Source organism: Camelus bactrianus, chromosome 20 (genome assembly GCF_048773025.1).
Source record: "Camelus bactrianus isolate YW-2024 breed Bactrian camel chromosome 20, ASM4877302v1, whole genome shotgun sequence".
Taxonomy (NCBI): Eukaryota; Metazoa; Chordata; class Mammalia; order Artiodactyla; family Camelidae; genus Camelus; species Camelus bactrianus.
The window spans coordinates 7331079-7352600 of NC_133558.1; the positions used below are offsets into that span (position 1 = coordinate 7331079).

General features: G+C 41.1%; 1 protein-coding gene across 3 annotated transcripts in view; it reads right to left on the minus strand.

Moving 5' to 3' along the window:
• Nucleotides 1–21522, minus strand: part of ADTRP (androgen dependent TFPI regulating protein) — a 64412-nt gene that overhangs the window by 42061 nt on the left and 829 nt on the right. For 2 of the 3 annotated variants that reach the window (XM_045509599.2, XM_045509600.2), the window contains exons 2-3: nt 5504–5638; nt 3855–3956 (exon numbers count right to left, since the gene is read on the minus strand). In XM_045509599.2, the coding sequence (XP_045365555.1) occupies nt 3855–3956; nt 5504–5638 (237 nt within the window). The remainder of the gene's footprint in view (nt 1–3854; nt 3957–5503; nt 5639–21522) is intronic. The other variant, XM_045509601.2, reaches the window with a different exon arrangement.

A 21522-nucleotide genomic window follows, 5' to 3' on the forward strand; every position in this document is an offset into this window, starting at 1 on the left:
TTCATTGGGCAGTAATCACATACTGCTGCATGACCACCTATGCCAATGTCTTGTATTAGTATTAACCAATGTTTTGATTATTTCAACTTTGCGCATGTATACTAGGTTCAACCAGATTTAAGGGTGCCAGAAGTCAAAACCCTTGTCAAATATTGATCCTGGTGTTACCCACATAGTAGGTACTTAATAATTATTTTTTCAAGTGAATAAATGACAACACATTAAATAACTAAGTAGCTGTATTTAGTATTTGCTCCAATTTAAAGATTCAGGGTAAGACTTGTCTCTTAAGAGCAGATGGTTTTAAAATTTCCGTGAATATAAACAAAGCCTTTTCAGTTCTAAAACTCTGTGATCATGGATTGAGTGTCTTACATGATAATAACTATCTGTGCAGTCCTTTATAGTTTATAAGGTGCTTGTATACATATGCTCAATAATCATGTACTATTTTCAAATGTAGAGGGGGTTCTCATGTCTATTGCACCCCTCCTTTGGGGCATTCTGAACAATTCAGGTTGATTTCTGGAGAAATAAGATTTCCAGCTCTCTTCAGGTTAGGATCTGATATCTTCCTCGGTTACTGAGTCCTTTTCCTGCTATTTAAATCTGTCTGCTCTGGTTCTATCTTTAGTAGTCATTTAGATAATACCTGAGGAGTTAATGTTTTCCTGGCAAAACCTGGAGGAATACTTTGCTGTTCTTTTTCTTTGTTCATGAAGACTGGAGAACTGCTTAGCAATGAAACAGTCAGGTTAATCTACTTTGAATAAGTCAGTCTGTCTATGGTCGATGCAAATATTTCACCGATGTTACTATTTGGTTTGAATACAAAGCAAGGATAGAAAAATGTCCATTAGAGATGATAGTGATCTTTGAATGGTGTAAACTGCAGTGGCAAGTCTTTAATGGGTTAGAAGGGTTGGGCAGGGAGGAGTTGAAAGACTTGATGACTCATGAAGGTTTTAGAACTACACTGTGCCAAAGGGGAGAGAGGTGTTTCTTAATTTGACATACTACTCATAAAACCCAGGGCAGCATTACAAATGGGAATAGGGAGAGTAGTCCAAAGCTAAGACTAGAATAGGAAAACATAAGGACTGTTGTGACATGAAAGAACCTTTCAGGAAAGCATGACTGTGGCTTTGTACAGCAAGAATTCTTATATTGTGAAAGAGAAAAAGGAACATTACAGGAAATGTTTCCTTTTAAAAGCAGGTCCCCTTGGGGGCATCTAGTACCAAGTGTCCTGTCTGACCGCCCATCATCACTTTGGCTGCCACTTTGGTTTGCGAGTATTTACTCATTTGAGTTGTCATGGAAAGACACAGTTAAAATGTAGAAAGTGTTAGTAAATTAACCCAATAACAACCATTTCCATATACTTTTATACTAGTATTTAAGATGTTAACAGAGAGCATTCCTTGAGGTAATAGACCAGGAGTATTTAATAGTGAGAAAAGAAAATGTCCAGATTAAGGGACACAATTTGGGAGAGAGGGATGTGATGCAGTCATGAGGACACTGGATTTGCAGCAGACACCAAAAGCAAACGTGGAAGTTTGGGGAATAACCATACTGGGAACACCCAATGATGGTTTTGCTGATGCCAACATTTTCCCCAGAAATGGTTCTGTTGGGAGTTTCTCCAATGAAATTAACAGAATCATGGAAGAATCTGGGTCTGACCCAAGGCAGGTTGCTTCCTCTTCTTATCTCTTTTTCACCATTGTCCCACCTCCTTTGACCCTGGCCCCTTGTCTCTAAGAGATTCAGGTTATTTGATTGACCAAAAGACAAGAATAGGGTCAAAAGAAACCCCTAGGTTGTAAAGGCACACAAATATTTTATGTTCTCTGTTGTATAGTTTCTGCCTTGCTTATTAGCTCTTGGCTATGATGTACATTATCTAGCTGTCTGCTTCCAAAATTACCAAAAATTCATATGTGACTGTTCAGCAAGGTCACAAACGCTAGGCATCACCATTATAACTATTTGGAAGAAAACTACTTCCAGATGGAAAATGGAACCCCAAAGAGATAGGAAGTTTGTAATAGCTGAAGGAAGACTACTAGATGAACTCACAAAGCCTTGAAAAGGTGTTTGTTGTATGTGTTTGGCTCCAAATAAAAGACACTTTCAGTACTCTGCCTTTTTATTTTAGCAACATCTAGCTTGATCAGTTGTCCCAAATTACTTCATTTTCTGAAGTATAGTTTTGGCTTATTAGCATACAGATGGGGAGTCTGGATTTTTTTTTAAGTGAGAATTCTCACTTCGCTGTGTTAATCAAGTGAAATGACATCCTTTTGATTGCCTGATTAATTATAAAACCAGATCGAACAACAAATTCTGTACTTTATATAAGGCAAGGAAGAGCTTTGAATGTAAATCCTAACTGTCCCACTTATGAGTTCAGTGGCTCCAGGCAAACCACTTAACCTTTCTGAGCTTTTATCTTTTTAATTTGGAAAAATCAGGGTTATAGTTGTTGTCTAAGTTAGGTTGTGTGAGTTAAATTGGCTCATATTTGAGGAACATGCTTAATACAGTGTGAAGTGCCATAAAAAGGTCAGAAAATTCCCTATGTATGGGTCTCAGATTAATGTTAATTGGAAATTGGGAAAGTGATGAGGTGATCTGGTAAAAAGAGGGTAGTAGGAGGGTTCTCTGAGAAAGGGACTTATTTAATACATAGTTTTTGTTCTGAACTCTAGATCAGAACTTATATACCTTAGTTAATAATCAGTACCTCACTGAACACATATTTAAAATGAAAGTATGTTTTTCTGGGGGGAGGGCATGTGGTGGAGCAAAATTAGTGGACTGAGCTGCTTTTCCAAATTGGTAATTGTGTGTTTTAAGACAATGGAAAAGTTGGGAGTAGAAGAAAGTCTGTAAACCTGAGGAGCCTTGATTTGCCGCTCCCTTGTGATTTCCCCCTGGTTTTTAAATGTCATTTGCTTCACAGACTCTCAGACCTACTTCTGAAGTCCTGACTAATGTGGAAATACATTGGTAAATATTGAGAAGCTGAGCAAGTACTTTGAATGTAGTGCCAGTAACTCAGACCCCCTCCTTTATCCAAGACCTAGACAACCTTGCTCCAACTCTGCTTGTTCAAGTCACTGTTAGTGGTATTCAGGTATAGCAATCCAAGTATCTCAGAACAGGTTCTGTTTACTCTTTGGCCCCTCAAAAGTAAATGCATGAATAAAGGAACCAAATGGGAACATATTCATAGGAATATGTAAACCATTTGTGATAAATAGTCCTGATCAAGCATTAGCTAAGAGGCTACTTCTCAGCTATGAGATATGCTTTGGACATTTAGGTGGGTTTTGTTTTTTTTTTTAATCTAATTGACATATAGAGTATGAGTTTCAGGTGTACAACGTAATGATTTGGTATTTGTATATATTGTGAAATGATTACCACAAAAAGTCTAGTTAATATCCAGGGTGGATTATTTTTAAAGCTTGCTTGATTCCATTCCTAGATCAAAATTTCATTCCACGCTGTTTGGTGAAGTTGCTTCTCTTTCAGGACTGCAGCCTCCAAGAAGTTGCCTGCCTTTATGGTTTCATGTCTTTTGAATGACTTCATAAGCAACCAGCCAGATAGTCTTGCCTGGACATCTGGTCTGTTCTCAGTGATTCCAATTACAGCACCACTTTTTCTTCATTTTGTATTCTCAGTGTGCTCTTTAAATAAATAGTGACAGGATGGAGACAGGGTAGTGAATGGGATGTGAGGGGTTAAGGAGAAGTTTGGAAACATAAATAAGGCACTTTGGAGTTCTCAGTATAGAGGCTATTACCTTTCTATAGTCACTAAATTTTTCTCTCACTCACCAGTGCATGATTCAACCATACTGGAAAGATATCATCCAGGGCCTTAGGGTACACGAGTTCTCGATCATAGAGAAAGAGGCTCCAGAATGACAGAAATACAAACTGGAAAATAGAACACAAAAATAGCATCATTAGGTTTATTTTCAATCAGTGGTTTTTAAGATAATCAAGGAAACATAGCAAAATAAAAAGATAACAGCCTTAAGAACACCTTATATATACATTATAGAAATGTAAAATGAAGGAAAAAAACTATTGTAAAAGCACAACATCCAGTCTCTCTGGGAATTCCAAAGAGGGATCACTTATTTGTCATCGGGGCAGGCAGAGAAAATATAGATAAACAGGATTCGTAGACCATTAGGTCATTTCATTTTAACCAATGACTTCTCTCCTCCCTAAGCTTTCACCAGGAGTGCTGTGAGCAGCCAAATGGAGTGGCTTGAGTCTTACACTTTCCATACCCACTCTCTAAATAGGCGTGGCAAGGGGAAGCAGGAAGGCTGGGGGAGAGAAGTGAAAGGTGTCCAGGATAATTCACAACCTACTTAACTGAGAGTTGTATCTCTTTATTGCTCAGAATTTTGGATTGATTCCCATCCTCTTGTACCCCTTGGCTGTCTTTTCAAAATGTCTGTCTTCTATGCTACAAAGTCAAAGTCAAGATAGAAATAACTATTAATCTTTTGATCTTCCTATCTTCTTAAATTCCAAAGGCACAATTTCTAAGCTTTAAAAAAATGAGTAAACTCCATTGTTATAAAAACTTGGCCTTTAGAAGATTTATGGGCACGGAGGAGGAGGCATCCTGAAAAGTAAGGCTGGAATGCCAGTCTTTACTCTGTTCTCTGAGTACTCATCAGCGTTTGGAGAGTTTCGTCTTGGGTTTAAGTTTGATGTCTCAATACTGTAGGAAACAGAACAATGGCAGGTGTAAAGAGGTAGTCATTTCTCATTATAAGCCCCGCTGGGCAGCTGGCGTGCCTGATCTGTTTGTTGCCATTCTAACTAACGAATGAAAGCATGAACTGAACAATGCCATAGAAATGTGGACAGTATCAGCAACAAGCCTACTGTCCCTTGCATATGTCTTGCTTCTTTCCAATGTCCATTCATTTAACGAAATGAATCGGGAACCTACTGTGAGTGCCACACCAGGTATTTCAGGTAGACTATCTGCCTCTCCTCAGGTGTCTTTTCCATGTGCCAACTTTAAAGATTCTCATGCCTTTTTTTTTCTATGATTTCCACTTGCAGAAGTAACAAATGTTTATTGCAGCAAGTAAAACAAGCTGTATATAAGGGGAAATGAGTCATCTCCCTCCTCGGCACCCTCCATTCCCATCACCCTGATGGAACCAAGGTTATCGCAGTTGTATTTTGTTTAAGAAGGGTCTTCAGTCTTCCCTGTTAGACATCAATAAAGATCTTATATCAAATATTCACAAAAATACAAAAGATAATGATAAATCTTGTCAGTAATGTGCCTTATTTCCAGAAGACACTGGGCAATGTGAAACAGTCCTCAGACAGTCCAGTTTTGCAAATGCAGTTGCCCTGATTACAATAAAGGGGTCCCAAACAGCCCAGAAGAAGGGTCCATCCATGTGCTCTGTGTAGTATATTACTTGCACATCTCTATCACTTACTGTGGATATTGGAAAAACCAGTGTGGTGAAAAGCAGGTCTCTGAAGGCAGTTACGAACTTAATGTCTTTTTTTCCTGTAGTTATTTTCAGCACATCTTCCAGGCAGGCGACCCCATAGAAAATGGCCTGCAAGAGCTAAATTCATTACAACAAATGAGGGCATTTTCATTTGTTTTAATTAATACATTCTTCACTGACGTAAAGCACTATCCCTCAGGAGCAATATTGATTTGAGAAGGAGGGGGCTGCTGGCTGTTTTGGTTGGGAGCCAATTCAAAGGCTGGTCTTGCAGCTCACTGGGCCCTGACCTTGCTTGCTAAAACTGATTGAGTAAAGTTGTTTAGGGGATAATAATGTGTACAGTATTTAGTGTAATGGAGTAGAGCTAAAATGGAAACAAAATAGCTTAAAAAGAGAATGTAATGAGATAGATACCTTGGCAGCCCAGAGGTGGGAAAAACCAAATAAACAGCCCAAGAGCAAAGATCCAGACACAATGGTGGATATATTCTGGCCTCTTCCTAGGAAGAAAAATTTTTTTAATGCTTAGTGCTGCAATCTCATTAGAGAAGCCAGAATCAGGATCAAGAGCACCATGAAGGAGCTCTGTGCTCTCCTGAGGGAGATGCACAAAATGGCATCTTGTCATTCTGTGCCAAGGGTCATAACAATACAGAGTTAAGGTTGGTTTTGAGTTACTGCATCAGAATCTGTCCTGTTTCTTGAAAGCTCTGGATTGCTACAAAAGTAACAGCCTGGACTCTGCTCTGAGAGTATGAGTCAGGCAAGTTCTGGAACCTGGGGGGCTGGACTAATGACTAGCAAAGTTGGCTGCTGGGAAACCAACTCTGAGCTCTGAACCCTAGCAAAGCTCTAGCAGAGCCAGCCTCCTGCATCTCCTAGGGCTGAAAGGGTGGGTAGAAGAGAACTCAGAGATGGATTAGGCCAGCAGTACTCCCAGCTGGGTCCTCAGACCAGCAGCACCAGCAGCACCCCAAAGCGAGTTCGAAGTGCCCCGCCCCAGACTATGGAATCAGAATCTCCAGGAATTGGGCCCAGGAACTTATTTTGTACCAAAGTCTCCAGGTGAGCCTGATATATGCTAAAATTCTAGAGCCACCGGATTAGACATAAATTTATTACTTAAAAATCTTAATGACTACTCAATTCTATTTGTTATGTGCCAGGCATTAACAAGATCTAAGCTTTTAATTTCTTATAATAATTTTATGAGATTAAATCCTATTATTGCCTCTCCATTTCCCATTTTACAGGTGAGTAAACTAGGGCACAGAGAGATGAACAGACTTGCCTACAGTCTCATGTTTGATAAATGTCAAAGCCAGGATTTGAAACCCAGAGGCTGCTTCTTGAGCCAGACTTCAAAACAGAACAAAACAAAACAAGGTTTCTAAGAATAAAGACAAAGCACAGGTCAGAAGAGAGACCATTATCTCCAAGTGGGAGAATTTAATATTATTTTAAAAAATACTGATGCCTGATTCTCAGACTCCTTGATTCTAATTTAATGGGTCTGGAGGTGTAGCCTAGACATCAGGAGTTTTAAAAATTCTCTCAGGTGATTCTAATCAGGGCAGCCAAGGTTGAGAACCACTTGCCTAGAGGAACTTCCATTTGGAAATGCAGACCTAGGAGGTGGGGCGTGCAGATCCTGGGAGTGAACCCCGTGGTGGGATGAGATTAATGAAGAGAGGACAGAGAGGAGAGAAATGAGAAGCAAATGCTGGGAAAATACCCTCATCTAGGGGATAGAGGGGCTAAGCGGGCAGCAATAAGCAATATAGCAAAGAATGATCAGGTGGTGGAAAACTAGAAGTGTTCAAGAACCCCATGGCCCCTGAGGGAGGAGGAGGCTTTAAGCCAGAAAGGGGTGTCCCAGGGAGGGGGCAACAGCTTTCAACGCATAAAGAGGCTGCCACCCCAATACTTGTCATTTACTTTTGCCACTCAGCCCCTAAGGGCTGTAGAATTTGGAGTGCAATCTTTGCACATGGATGGTAGAAGAAGTTGCCTCCTCCCTTCTCCCCCAGAAGCTCTCACCTCACCCCTGAGGCCACCACAGGCAGCAGCTGTAGTTAGGAAGGACAGGCAAGGGGCCTGGGCCTAGGATGAAGAGGCCTGCACTGTCGTATCAACACAGCAATTAATCACGCACTGAGCACTGAGCATCTGCTGGGTTTTCCATCCTTGAGGAGAGGCTGCCTCCACCCAGCATGTGAAGTCTGTGTGACCACTTTCCTTCATGAGAGCTTCCTAGCATCAACATGAGTCAAGCTTGTCCTGACTTTCTCTTGCCTTTCCCAGTCGCAGAATGTGGAAATTGGACTGGGGAAAAGAACACATTACTCAGAGCCTCCGTGGCTTCTCCTTCACCGATAGAAATTTGCTCCACACCACAGACTTGCCAATCACATCTCCCCCTCCACCCTCAGCTCACACACTATTTCACAGGCATATGCCACATTGGAAAGATGCCAGCTGTGTGAATGAAGCAGCCTTGTCTCCATTGATCTTAATCCATACTGACATGCCATCATCTGTATCAACAAGGAATATTTATGGAGCCCCCGCCCCCATTGGAGCTCAGGAAGGAGGGGCTAGGGTGTTGCGAAGAAAATAAATAGGCAAGAACTGGGGCCCATTGAAACCACAGCAGATCTGGGGAGCAAGGAGAGGGAGCCAGCGTTGACTCACTCAATGGGGAGGCTTCCTGGAGGGTCTCAACTACAGATTTGGATCAGCTCATCAAACTGTACAGTGGTCTGCTCATTCTCTAAGGACAATACACTGGAGTGTTTATAAGACATGCACAGAAAGAACAGCCAAGGGGGAAAATGGCAACTGTTAGGGACTGAATTATATCCCCCCCAAAATTCATATGTTGAAGTTATGACCCTCAGTACTTCAGAAAGTGGTTGTATAGGGGATAGGATCTTTAGAGAGGTGATTAAGTTAAAATGAGGACAGTAGGATGGGCCCTAATCCTATAGGACTGGTGTCCTTATAAGAGGAGATTGGGACACAGACCCACACAGACACAAGGAGAAGGTAGTGTCTACAAGCCAAGGAGAGAGGCTCGTAGAAATCAGTCCTGCTAGCATCTTGATCTTGGACTTCTGGCCTCCAGAACTGTGAGGAAATTAATTCTGTTGTTTAAGCCGCCCAGTCTGTGGCATGGCAGCCCCAGCAAACTGACGCAGCAACATTAAAATAAGACAGTAACAACTGGTCATCTTTTATGACTCTTACAATAAAATTACAGGTGTTCACATTTCTCAACTAATTTGGCTGCTCAAAAAAGAAGAGCTAATGGTATCTTCTGGGCAAGGGTTACTTCAGAGTTGTTGTTCTCCGATTTGTCTTTTCTACCAGTTCTTCCCTCATTCTGTTTGTTCTTTTATGCCTTGTTCTGAAATACTGCTGAACTAAGTTTGTTAGCTGTCTTCCATTTTTGTTACTAGCTGACAAACTCACCACCTGGGAGAGCTGAATTTAAATTTTTTTAAAATTAGTGCAATTTAAGAAACCACAGCTAAAGAATATTTAGTTTTTACATTTCTGTCCTCACAAAAATCTTGAAATCACAGAAGCTTAACCTTTCTAAGTTGTCAAGTTTATTTTCCTTGCTTTAAGCTACAACCCTCTTAAACTATCCCAGGAAATGAGAATTTCTTCATTTAAAAAATAATTCCAGAGAGGGAGATTCCGCAAGTTTCCTGAGCAAGATATTACAACTCTTACTGGATGAGTCAAGTCATCCAGCGCCTAGCTCAGCTCTCCATGCCTGACTCAGACAGGCTGGGACTTTCTCAGGTCTTGTCTTTGAAATGATGCAATACTTGCCATGGAGACTAATCCAGAATAAAACAGCACAGGGGGACTAATTGTGATGAGTATTCTGTACAAGGGGACTGTGGTGGTAAGGGTGGTGGTATTTGGTGCAGGTAGAGGAAGACTTGCCAAATAATTCTGTATTATATGTCATATACTATTTCAGCCATCATTCATGTGCACTTAGCTTATGAAAGAGATAAAAGAATGAAATAAAGAACATAGGTGAAGAAATGATATGAAGAACAAGCTGGAATGATGAAGAAAAAAAGAGAAGAAAGTAAGAACATTGAGGGATGGGCTGGGAGGAAGATTTGTAAGAATGCTTGGCCAGTGTTGTGTAGCTGATGACAGCAGGCTTCAAGGTAGCAGTAGAATGGCCATGGGGTAGACTGTCTTACATGTCTACATGACATGTGGGGTGGGGTTTTCTAGAAATTGGCTCTTACCAGTTAGAATCATGTTCTGATCGTTTATTTATGCAGCCAGCATTCACAGAATGCCTATTAGGTGCGAGAAATTAGACACAGTACAGGCCAGAGCAGGCTCTATGTTAATATGTTTTTATTAGGAAGAAGAAAGAGGCGGAGGAGGAACATTTTCTGTACATTTACTATTTTACATTATGTAGGTCAAGTTCCTTGGCAAACAGAATCTGAGATTCTGAGATCTGCCTGCAGAGTGTTCATTGAGAAATGCTCTCAGAACATCTGTGGGAAGAAAGGAGGGAGGCAGAGAGAAGGACTGAGCAGCAGGAAATCCAGAAAGGCAGTGTAGTTGCATGAGATTAGCTAATCCCCAAAGGAGCTCTGGAGCTGAGCTGCCCCTTCAGAATTGTCCTGGAGCCTGGCCTTTGTACCCCAGATCAGCCAGTCATTGGTTGTAGCAACCCCAGGGAGGGCTCTAAGCCTTGGTCTGGGTAGCTACCTTTTGCTGAGGACAATTCTGGGACAAGAGCTCAACTGTGGGTCATCAGTGGCCAACACTCCTTCTCCAGGAACTAAGGAATGAGTAACTCCATACTGGGGAGATGAGGGCATCTGTGTGCCACACGACGGTACCCACTACATATGGGGAAACTGAGGCACAGAGAAGTTAGGTAACTCACTCAAGATCACGTGGTAGGTAAGTGGCACCCAGGCAGTCTGGCTTCAGAAGCTAGGTCTTCAATCACTTATCTCTATACTGTGTGCAAAGAACCTACCAAAATGCTATATCATGGTTGCTCAATAAATTACAGCTATTTTATTTTGGGTGCTGGTAGTGACTCTTCTTTTCTGTCAGCCCTCATTCTTTCAGCTATCTGAGAGCTAAAAACAGTGGTCTGAAGCATTTTTGTGGAATAGACAGTTAAGTGTATTTCTGACTCTGCTGAGCTGAAGAGTTCCACAAAGTAATATATTAACCCAATGATGGAAATGAAAGGTTAGCCCCAAATACTGAAGTGGGTGTTGAATACTGTAAATGGATCCCTGCCTTCTCACGTTCATGGGCTACCTTGGAGTTTGGACAATGGAACATCCTCAAGGATCTCTCTACCCCTGGCCCTGCTTGCCATCCCTGAGGACCTATGTAATGAGGTTGCTGTTGTCATCCTGAGAACTTGAAGAAAATGAGGTCAGAGCTGCCTGAGGCTTGGGCACCTTTGTAAAGAGGGAAAGGAAAGGTTGTGCCTATGTTGGTGAAGTGGGGTGAGGGAAACAGGGAGGGGCCCACCCAGCATCTCCCCTGGAGATCCCAGTTATGAAGCACCACCTCTAACCATGTCTCAGAGGGAAATTTATTTTTAAAAAGAGAAAAACCCTGCAAACTGTATGAATTCTGCAGGCCAGTTTAAATTGCAGCTGAAAATTCCCTCCATCTCCTCCCCATAGCTTGCATTCCCCAGAGTCAGGGACTGTCCCTGGACAGAAGTGGAGTGGTTAGAAAAGAGGGACCACAACATTTGTGGAAGACACAGGCACTGGGAGTCTGAGCCAGCACGAGCACCCTGAGGGTGTCCACAGCACTGCCTTGTCTCCATACCAGCTTCTGGGAGCTGCCTCATTCAGAGGATTCACTGCCCTCTGCCTGAGCCTGCAGTCTGCCTCTGGGACTTCTCCAGTGCCTGAGGGCATCCACCTGGGCAGCTATTATACAGGGAAAACAATGGCTGCATAGCAGTCCTCCTCTAGCTGGGAAGTTGGAGCATGAAGCCTGCAGAGGGAGATACTTAAGCAATGAAGCAGGTGGGTGATCCTTGCCTGGATCCATGACCCAGTAAACATGGAGCTCAGTGAGAAGCTGATGCCCCCAAAAATCACCTTCCCTTCTGCACTGCCTCTGCTCTACTCAAAGATGAGATGATTAGAAGCTCACCAGCACTCTCCCATCTTCTCTTTCCATCGTCCACTGCTTACACCATTCTGAATGCTTCCCTCATGTCAGGTCATTAATCCCTTATGGTCACTCTGTGGCTATTCACTGTTTTTATTTCCATTTGACAGATTTGGAAATAGAAGATACAAAGAAATACCTGTCTCAGTGTCAGTACAGGTGGAGCTGAGGTACCATCCCAGAGAGCTGATGATCCTAGAGCTCATGCTTATAACTGCTAGGTTACATTGTCTTCCCCTTCCAACAGAGAACTAGCTGCCTCTTCCCTGGGGTCAGTTTACTCCCTCATTAGGCAGAGACTCACATCTCCCCTCTCCTTCCTTTATTCTCCTTAGGCACTATGCAGGACTTGGTCACCATGACCAGTTTTCAGTGGCACCCCATCACACCAGCTCATCCCACCCCCAAGCATCAATCCTTTGAATCTCCTGGAGTAGCTTCAGGAGGAAATGGGCACATTTAGAATGCTGACTTGCATTGAGGTGGATTTTGTTTTTAGGGGCTGTAACTGATATTCAGCCAACTAGAAATTAAAGCTGTTAAAAGAAGAGGGGTGTAAATTTCCTGGAAATCAGGATGGGATTCTGATTTCAATAAGCTTATATAAAGTTGAGTGTTACAGCAAGTTTTGAAATCTCTATGATTTTATAAATGCAACCATTAACTAGTTAATAATTAATTACACTAATTAATCATTAAGAAACACAACTATTAGTCAGCCCAGAAGACCTCAAGAGTTAGAAATTTTAAGGCCCAATATTTCACATAAAGTAACTTATTTGAAGTCTGTCCTTAAATTGATTCTCTAAAACACATTCATCCCAAATTCACTAATTGGAAAATGTTGCATTAAGTCACACTTTCAAAATGGCACCTAACAGAGAGCAGAAAGGAAACAGCCCCAGGTAAGCCCTCTCTGCCCATTTCAGGGGCCAGAAGATGGCAGAAGAGACTATACTGCTCAGGAATGCAGAAGAATCTGAGGTCAAGTCCAGTCAACATACCAGGTCACTCAGTTTTTATTATGAGGGTAATCTTTGCCAGCCACTGTATCAAATACAATGTAAAAATTGTAGAATGCTAGGGTTGGCAAGGACCCAGGAGATGAAAACTCCTGTTTTGGAGTCATTTACAATTTGGTTACAATGTTAAGATTCATGTGTGAGTAGAAATAAGAAGACAATACTACACATAAACAGTGACTGAGAGATGCTATAAAACCTCAGAGAAAGGAAAAACCAATTTGGGCTAGAGTTGGTAATCAGAGATGTTTAAGAATATGTGATTTCAAGTGGTCTATGAAAGCAGAAAACTGGAGAAGCAGGTAGGCCCTTCGTTCAAGGAAAGTGTAATATGCATAGAGCAGTGACAGAAAAAGCCTAGGGACCAACACTGGAGAAGACACAAGCCTTCCTGGAGAACAGAGCAGCCTTCCTGGGGAGAGGAGTGCCAGAAAGCTAGGTAGGCAGGTAAGCTCTTAAATCAAAAGTCTGGAATTGGTCTCATAAGGTAGAAGGGAGCCACTGCAGTTTCTTGAGTAGCAGATCACACTTCTCAAGCAGGCTCATGATGTTTAAAACAAAAAACCAAAAACAGTGCTTTGGGAAGATTAATCTGAAATCTGAGTGGTAGTTGGATGGATTGATAATGAGAGGAAAATGAAGAGATGATCTGATCATCTAGGTACAAATTAATAAGAGCCTGCAACGAGGGGGAAGTAGGATTGGGGGAAAAGGGATGAACCTAGCAAAAGGAAAAACATAGGATTTGGTGGCTGATTAATCAGGGAAGAAAAAGGGGATTATCACTAGGAAATAACAATGTCTTTGACAGATGAGTGTCTCTGAGACTGTAACTGAGCTAGAATTAAGAAGTCAAGAGCGCTGGTTTGTTGGGGTAGGTGATGAATCTGTCTTACCCATGCTTAGTGTGAGTGAGGTGGGACATCCATACTAGAATCTGGGTTTGATTAGACCATCAATCCTGGCTACAGACACTGATGACTTTAAGTTGACTCTTCTGAACATGAAGCTAATAGGTACATAAAGCTGAGATTTTTACAGTATTATTCTAATTCTACAAAAATTTTTTGTTACTATTTCTATTTTTAGTTTGTGTTTTCATTAAATTCTATGATTTAAACAAGCAGTCATCTTGATATTTTTCAAGCACAGTAGAGCTAGGTTCAGGGCTCAGATCTTTCAGGCCAAAATCAAAGACCAGCAAAGTACCAGAGAGGAGGAAGCAGAACCTCCAGGCCTCTTTGATTTGAACTTTCTGAATTTCCTCTCCTTAGCATTTCAGAGCGTCATTTTTTTCTTATAATAAATAAATCAGGAGACGGAGAAGATGGCGGAGTAGAAGGACGCTCGCAGGTCACCCTCTCCCACAAATACACCAAGACCCACATCTACAGACCCACTCAGCCAACCAGAACACCTGTGGATCTCCGACAGAACATCGCCCTCTTCAAAAGATAAAGACGCCAAAAATCTGGTAGGAGAAAAGGAAAAAAGAAAGAACAAAAGGCAAAGCAGCGCGGGACGGGTCCCGCGGGGAGGGAGCAGCAAAGGAGGACTGGCGCTCGCTCACTGGGTCTCCCCTCTCCAACTGAGAGGCCAGAGGGATGGAGGGGGAGCCTCCGAGGCTCGGATCTGTACAGAGCAGCCCTTGACTAACAGAACTAAGTTAAACGGGCACAGAGCGTCCCCCCGACACCCAGCCTGAGACGCGGGCCGGCAGCGGCGGGCAGGGCCAGGCTGCACAAGCCGGCTGGAGGACGGAAGTGGCTGCACGGAGGCAGCCCCGGGGGGAACGCAAGGGGCTGCGCGCCGTGGCTGTGGGTGCACAGGGCAGAACAACCTGGGCCCTCCATAAAACAGCAAGGTTGATGTGCTCTCGGGGGAAGGGTGCACACCCCCATCTCTGAAAACCCGCGGAAAGTTTTCGGGGGAAGAGAGGCGGGGCTCAGGCACAGCCGCCATATCCTCCGCGCTGAGCACTCAGGCGGGGGTGGGGGCGAAACCTACATCCTCACCGAAGGGCTTAGCAGCCTCAAAGGCCAGACTGAGACTGGCCTGCAGCCCAGGGCAGATAGGATCCTTCCATCCTGGTCCCTCAGAGAACTTGCTCCACAAAGACAAACAAGGAGCTGGGTTCTGGCTCGGAGCAGGGACAGGGCTGTCCCTCGGTCTTCCCCGAGCCCACCTGCGGAGCGCTGACCAGGGCGGAGCACGCAGCCGCACAGAGAGCGGAACTACCGGCGGTGCAGGTAGAGGGAGAGCGGCCCCCCCCCCCCCGCCTTTGGGGCAGGAACACAGCCCCCGACTGAGGTGCTGGGAGGGGGCACGACCCGCCCTCCTACCTGGCCAGTCTGCAACATCTGACTGCGGCATCCGGAGGGGCAGCGACCCGCCCGCCCACAGCAGAGAGCGGCACCTGACCCAGTGTTAGGAGGAGGCGCGATCTGCTTGCCGACAGGTGCTGGGAGCAGCACAGAAGAGGGCGCCAATGGAGGGCCTCTGAAAACAGCAAGCTGAGCTTCTAAAACAGGACGAAGACAGAAAGACTTCACATTAAAAGCACACAGACTCCAGGAGAACACCGACAAACCCCCCCCCTTTTTTTTTTAAATCTGTTTTTACCTGTTCTATTTTCTATTACTCTCTTAATCTTTACTTCTTAATTCATTTCCATTTCTCTTGAGTTTTGATGTCCTGCTATTGATTAGACACAGGTTTCAAATACATCTATTCATCTCCCCCCCCCTTTTTTTGTAAAGGTTTTAAAAGGACGTCTCAACCCGATTAATACTCTGCTTCAACTCACTCTTCTATTATTCATTATACACTGTTTTCAAACCCTCTTTCTCCCTTCTTTTAAAATTCTTTCTCTCTCTCTCTTATTTATTTTTCTTTTTTTCCTAAGTTCTATTCCTAAATAGGCATCAGGTAGATAAAATCCTTAAGGACCAAAATAAACAACTGATACTCCATAAACCACAGTGCCAAAGAGGTATGAGCAAGATGAAGAAGCAGAAAAACCTTTCCCAATTAAAAGAACAAGAGAAATCCCCTGAAAGAAAGATCAACGAAATAGACATCGATAGCCTACTAGATCAAGATTTCAAAAAAGGAGTGATCGAATTGCTGAAGGAATTAAAAGAGATAGTGTTTAGAGATATAAAATATGTCAAAAATGAAATTGAAGCTATAAAGAAGAGCCAAGTAGAATAGGTAAACTCATTGACAGAGATGAGGAATGATCTAATAGCTGTGCAAAGCCGACTAGATAATGCAGAACGAATTAGTGATCTAGAAGACAGGGCAATAGAAAGCACCCATTCAGAAGAACTACAAGAGAAGCAAATAAAAAATAATGAAAATAGCATAAGGGACCTATGGGATAATATAAAGCATCCCAATCTTCGCATAATAGGGGTCCCAGAAGGAGAAGAAAGATCAAAGGGGATTGAAAAGGTTTTTGAAGAAATCATGACTGAAAACTTCCCAAACTTAAAGAAGGAATCAGATATCCAAGTACAGGAAGCTCAGAGGGTCCCAAACAGGAAGAACCCAAATAGACCCACACCAAGACATATCATAATCAAGATGGCCAGAGTCAAGGATAAAGAAATGATTCTAAAGGCAGCAAGAGAAAAGCAAAGAGTAAGTTACAAGGGAACCCCCATAAGGCTCTCAGCTGATTTCTCTACACAAACACTACAGGCCAGAAGGGAGTGGCAAGATATATTCAAAGCCCTGAATGAAAAAAAGATGCAGCCTAGGATCCTTTATCCAGCAAGGCTATCCTTGAGGATAGAAGGAGAAATAAAGAGTTTCACAGACAAAAAAAAGCTGCAGGAGTTTAGCAATACTAAACCCATGCTAAAAGAAATATTGAAAGGGCTATTCTAAATAGAAAAGCAGCAGGATGCTACAGAAATGAGAAACACACAACTGGAAAGGTGATAACTCATGAATTACAAATAAAGTAAACATGAAATTATAAAAGAAGACATAAAAATCACTGAGAGTGGGAGAGGGAGGCAGGGAAATATAGAATATTTTTTTTTCTTTTTTAAATTTTTTTTTAACAGTAGGATGGGTTTGAGATCATGTTACTATCAGTTTAATAAAAACAGTTATAGTAATGGGTTGATAGATTTACAAAAAAGGGTAACCACAAGCCAAAAATTTACAAAGGAGTCACAAAAATTAAATAAAGTCCATGATAATACAAAGGAAAATTACCAAACCACAAAAGGAAGAAGAAAGGAACAAAGAGGATATACCAATTCAACTGCAAAGATAAGTTCAAAATGGCAATAAACACACATCTATCATTAATTACTGTAAATGTTAATGGACTATATGCTCCAGTCAAAAGACACAGAGTGGCAGACTGGATAATAAAGCAAGAACCTTCAATATGCTGCATACAAGAGACCCACTTTAGGGAGAAGGACACATATAGATTGAGAGTGAAAGGATGGAAAAGGATATTCCATGCAAATGGAAAAGCCAAAAAAGCAGGTGTTGCAGTACTGATTTCAGACAAAATAGACTTTAAAACAAAGGCCGTAAAGAAAGATAAAGAAGGACATTTTATAATGATTTAAAGGAGTGATACAAGATGAGGATATCACACTCGTTAATATATATGCACCCAATATAGGAGCACCTAAGTACATACAAGAATTACTAACAGAGATAAAGGGGGATATTGATGGGAATACAACCATAGTTGGAGATTTTCACACTGCATTAACATCACTAGACAGATCTTCCAGACAGAAAATAAACAAGGCAACAGAGAAATTAAATACTACAATAGAAAAACTAGATTTGGTGGATATTTTCAGAGCATTACACCCCCCAAAAATAGGATATACATTCTTTTCAAGTGCACATGGAACATTTTCCAGGATCGATCATGTACTTTGGCACAAAAGAAACCTCAACAATTTTAAGAAGATAGAAATTATCTCAAGCATCTTTACTGACCACAATGCCATGAAACTGGAAATCAACAACAGAGAAACAAAGGAGAAAAAAAGGAAAGCATGGAGATTAAACAATATGTTATTGAAAAAACAATGGATCAATGAGGAAATCAAAGCTGAAATTAAAAAATACCTTGAGACAAATGATAATGAAAGCACAACCACTCAAAACCTGTGGGACACAGCAAAGGCAGTGCTAAGAGGGAAGTTTATAGCGTTACAGGCCTTCTTCAAAAAAGAAGAACAATCTCAAATAAACAGTTTAACCCACCACCTGAATGAATTAGAAAAAGAAGAACAAAAAGCCCCAAAAAGCAGCAGAAGGAAGGGAATAATAAAGATCAGAGAGGAATTAAATACAATAGAGATTAACAAGACCATAGAAAAAATCAACCAAACCAAAAGCTGGTTTTTTGAAAAAGTAAATAAAATCGACAAACCTCTGGCCAAACTCACAAAGAAGAAAAGAGAGAGAGCACAAATTAGCAAAATAAGAAAGGAAAATGGAGAAATTACAACAAACAAAATAGAAATACAGAATATCATATGAGAACATTATGAAAAACTATATGGAACCAAACTGGATAACCTAGAGGAGATGGACAAGTTTCTGGAGACATACTGTCCACCAAAACTGAATCAAGAAGAATCTGAACACTTGAACAATCCGATCACTAGAAAGGAAATAGAAGTAGCAATTAAAAACCTCCCTACAAATAAAAGTCCAGGACCGGACGGCTTCACCGGGGAATTCTACCAAACATACAAAGAAGAACTCATACCAGTCCTTCTCAAACTCTTCCAGACGATTGAAAAGGAGGGAATACTCCCAAACTCATTCTATGAAGCCACCATCACCCTGATACCAAAACCAGGCAAAGACACTACAAAAAAAGAGAATTATAGGCCAATATCACTGATGAACATAGACGCCAAAATCCTCACCAAAATTTTAGCAAATAGAACCCAACAACACATAAAAAAGATTATACATCATGACCAAGTGGGGTTCATCCCAGGGACACAAGGCTGGTTCAACATACGCAAATCAATCAGTGTAATACATCACATCAACAAGAGAAAGGACAAAAACCACATGATCATCTCCATCAATGCAGAAAAAGCATTTGATAAAATTCAACACCCATTTATGATAAAAACTCTCGCCAAAGTGGGTATAGAGGGAACATATCTCAACATAATAAAAGCTATATATGACAAACCTACAGCCAGCATAGTACTCAACGGTGAAAAACTCAAAAGCTTCCCACTAAAATCTGGGACAAGACAAGGATGCCCACTATCACCACTCCTATTCAACATAGTCCTGGAAGTCCTAGCCACAGCAGTCAGGCAAGAGAAAGAAATAAAAGGGATCCAAACTGGAAAAGAAGAAGGTAAAAGTGTCATTATATGCTGATGACATGTTACTATATATAGAAAACCCTAAAAGGTCCACACAAAAGCTACTAGAGCTGATTGAAGAATTCAGCAAGGTAGCAGGTTACAAAATTAACGTTCAAAAATCAGTTGCATTTCTTTACACTAACGATAAATCAACAGAAGAAGAAAGTAAGGAAACAATCCCCTTTAAAATAGCACCCAAAGTAATAAAATATCTGGGAATAAATCTAACCAAGGAGGTGAAAGAATTATACACAGAAAACTATAAACCATTGATGAAGGAAATTAAAGAAGACTTTAAAAAATGGAAAGATATTCCATGCTCTTGGATTGGAAGAATCAATATTGTTAAAATGGTCACACTGCCCAAGGCAATCTACAGATTTAATGCAATCCCTATCCAATTACCCAGGACATATTTCACAGAACTAGAAAAAATCATAATAAAATTCATATGGAACCATCAAAGACCTAGAATTGCCAAAGCATTACTGAAGAGAAAGAAAGAGGCTGGAGGAATAACTCTCCCAGACTTCAGACAATACTATAGAGCTACAGTCATCAAGACAGCATGGTATTGGTACAAAAACAGACATATAGACCAATGGAACAGAATAGAGAGCCCAGAAATGAACCCACAAACTTTTGGTCAACTCATCTTTGACAAAGGAGGCAAGAATATACATTGGAATAAAGACAGTCTCTTCAGCAAATGGTGTTGGGAAAACTGGACAGCAGCATGTAAAACAATGAAGCTAGAACACTCCCTTACACCATATACAAAAATCAACTCAAAATGGATTAAAGACTTAAACATAAGACAAGATACAATAAACCTCCTAGAGGAAAACATAGGCAAAACATTACCTGACACAGATTTTAAAAATTTTCTCCTAGAAGAAATAAAAGCAAGAATAAACAAATGGGACCTAATGAAACTTACAAGCTTCTGCACAGCAAAGGAAACCAGAAATAAAACAAGAAGAAAACCTACGGAATGGGAGAAAATTTTTGCAAGTGAAACCGACAAAGGCTTGATCTCCAGAATATATAAGCAGCTCATACGACTCAATAAGAAAAAAATAAACAACCCAATCCAAAAACGGGCAGAAGACCTAAACAAGCAATTCTCCAAGGAAGACATACAAATGATCAAAAAGCACATGAAAAAATGCTCCATATCACTAATTATCAGAGAAATGCAAATCAAAACTACAATGAGGTATCACCTCACACCAGTCAGAATGGCCGTCATTCAAAAATCCACAAATGACAAATGCTGGAGAGGCTGTGGAGAAAGGGGAACCCTCCTACACTGCTGGTGGGAATGCAGTTTGGTGCAGCCACTATGGAAAACAGTGTGGAGATTCCTCAAAAGACTAGGAATAGACTTACCATATGACCCAGGAATCCCACTCCTGGGCTTGTATCCAGAAGGAAATCTACTTCAGGATGACACCTGCACCCCAATGTTCATAGCAGCACTATTTACAATAGCCAAAACATGGAAACAGCCTAAATGTCCATCAACAGGTGACTGGATAAAGAAGAGGTGGTATATTTATACAATGGAATACTACTCAGCCATAAAAACCGACAACATAATGCCATTTGCAGCAACATGGATGCTCCTGGAGAATGTCATTCTAAGTGAAGTAAGCCAGAAAGAGAAAGAAAAATACCATATGAGATCGCTCATATGTGGAATCTAAAAAACAAAAACAAAAACAAAGCGTAAATACAGGACAGAAATAGACTCACAGACAGAGAATACAGACTTGTGGTTACCAGGGGGGTGGAGGGTGGGAAGGGATAGCCTGGGATTTCAAAATTGTAGAATAGATAAACAAGATTACACTGTATAGTACAGGGAAATATACACAAAATGTTATGATAACTCACAGAGAAAAAAATGTGACAATGAGTGTGTATATGTCCACGAATAACTGAAAAATTGTGCTGAACACTGGAATTTGACACAACATTGTAAAATGATTATAAATCAATAAAAAATGTTAAAAAATCAATCAATCAATCAATCAATCAATCAATCATAATCCTAGGCATTACCTCTGCCTAGCATTATGATTCTATAGGATTGGAATATTTTGTCCAGTTTCTGAAATCAGATGTTTATATGATACCTTACATTTAAGTTAAAAAAGTCTCAAACATTAATTAGCATCCCCAAAGATGCACCATTTTTAACTTTTAACTCTAAAAATAATTTAAAATATTCTCAAAACATTTTTAAAAAATCTGTTTTTCTCCCATTCATTCACACTTTATCACTTCATTCATCAGATTGTGGTCAGCTGGGCTAGGAAAACAAGAAGGGATCAAGTGATGTGATTGGTTTGTAAATAGTTGAAAATGTGTACTT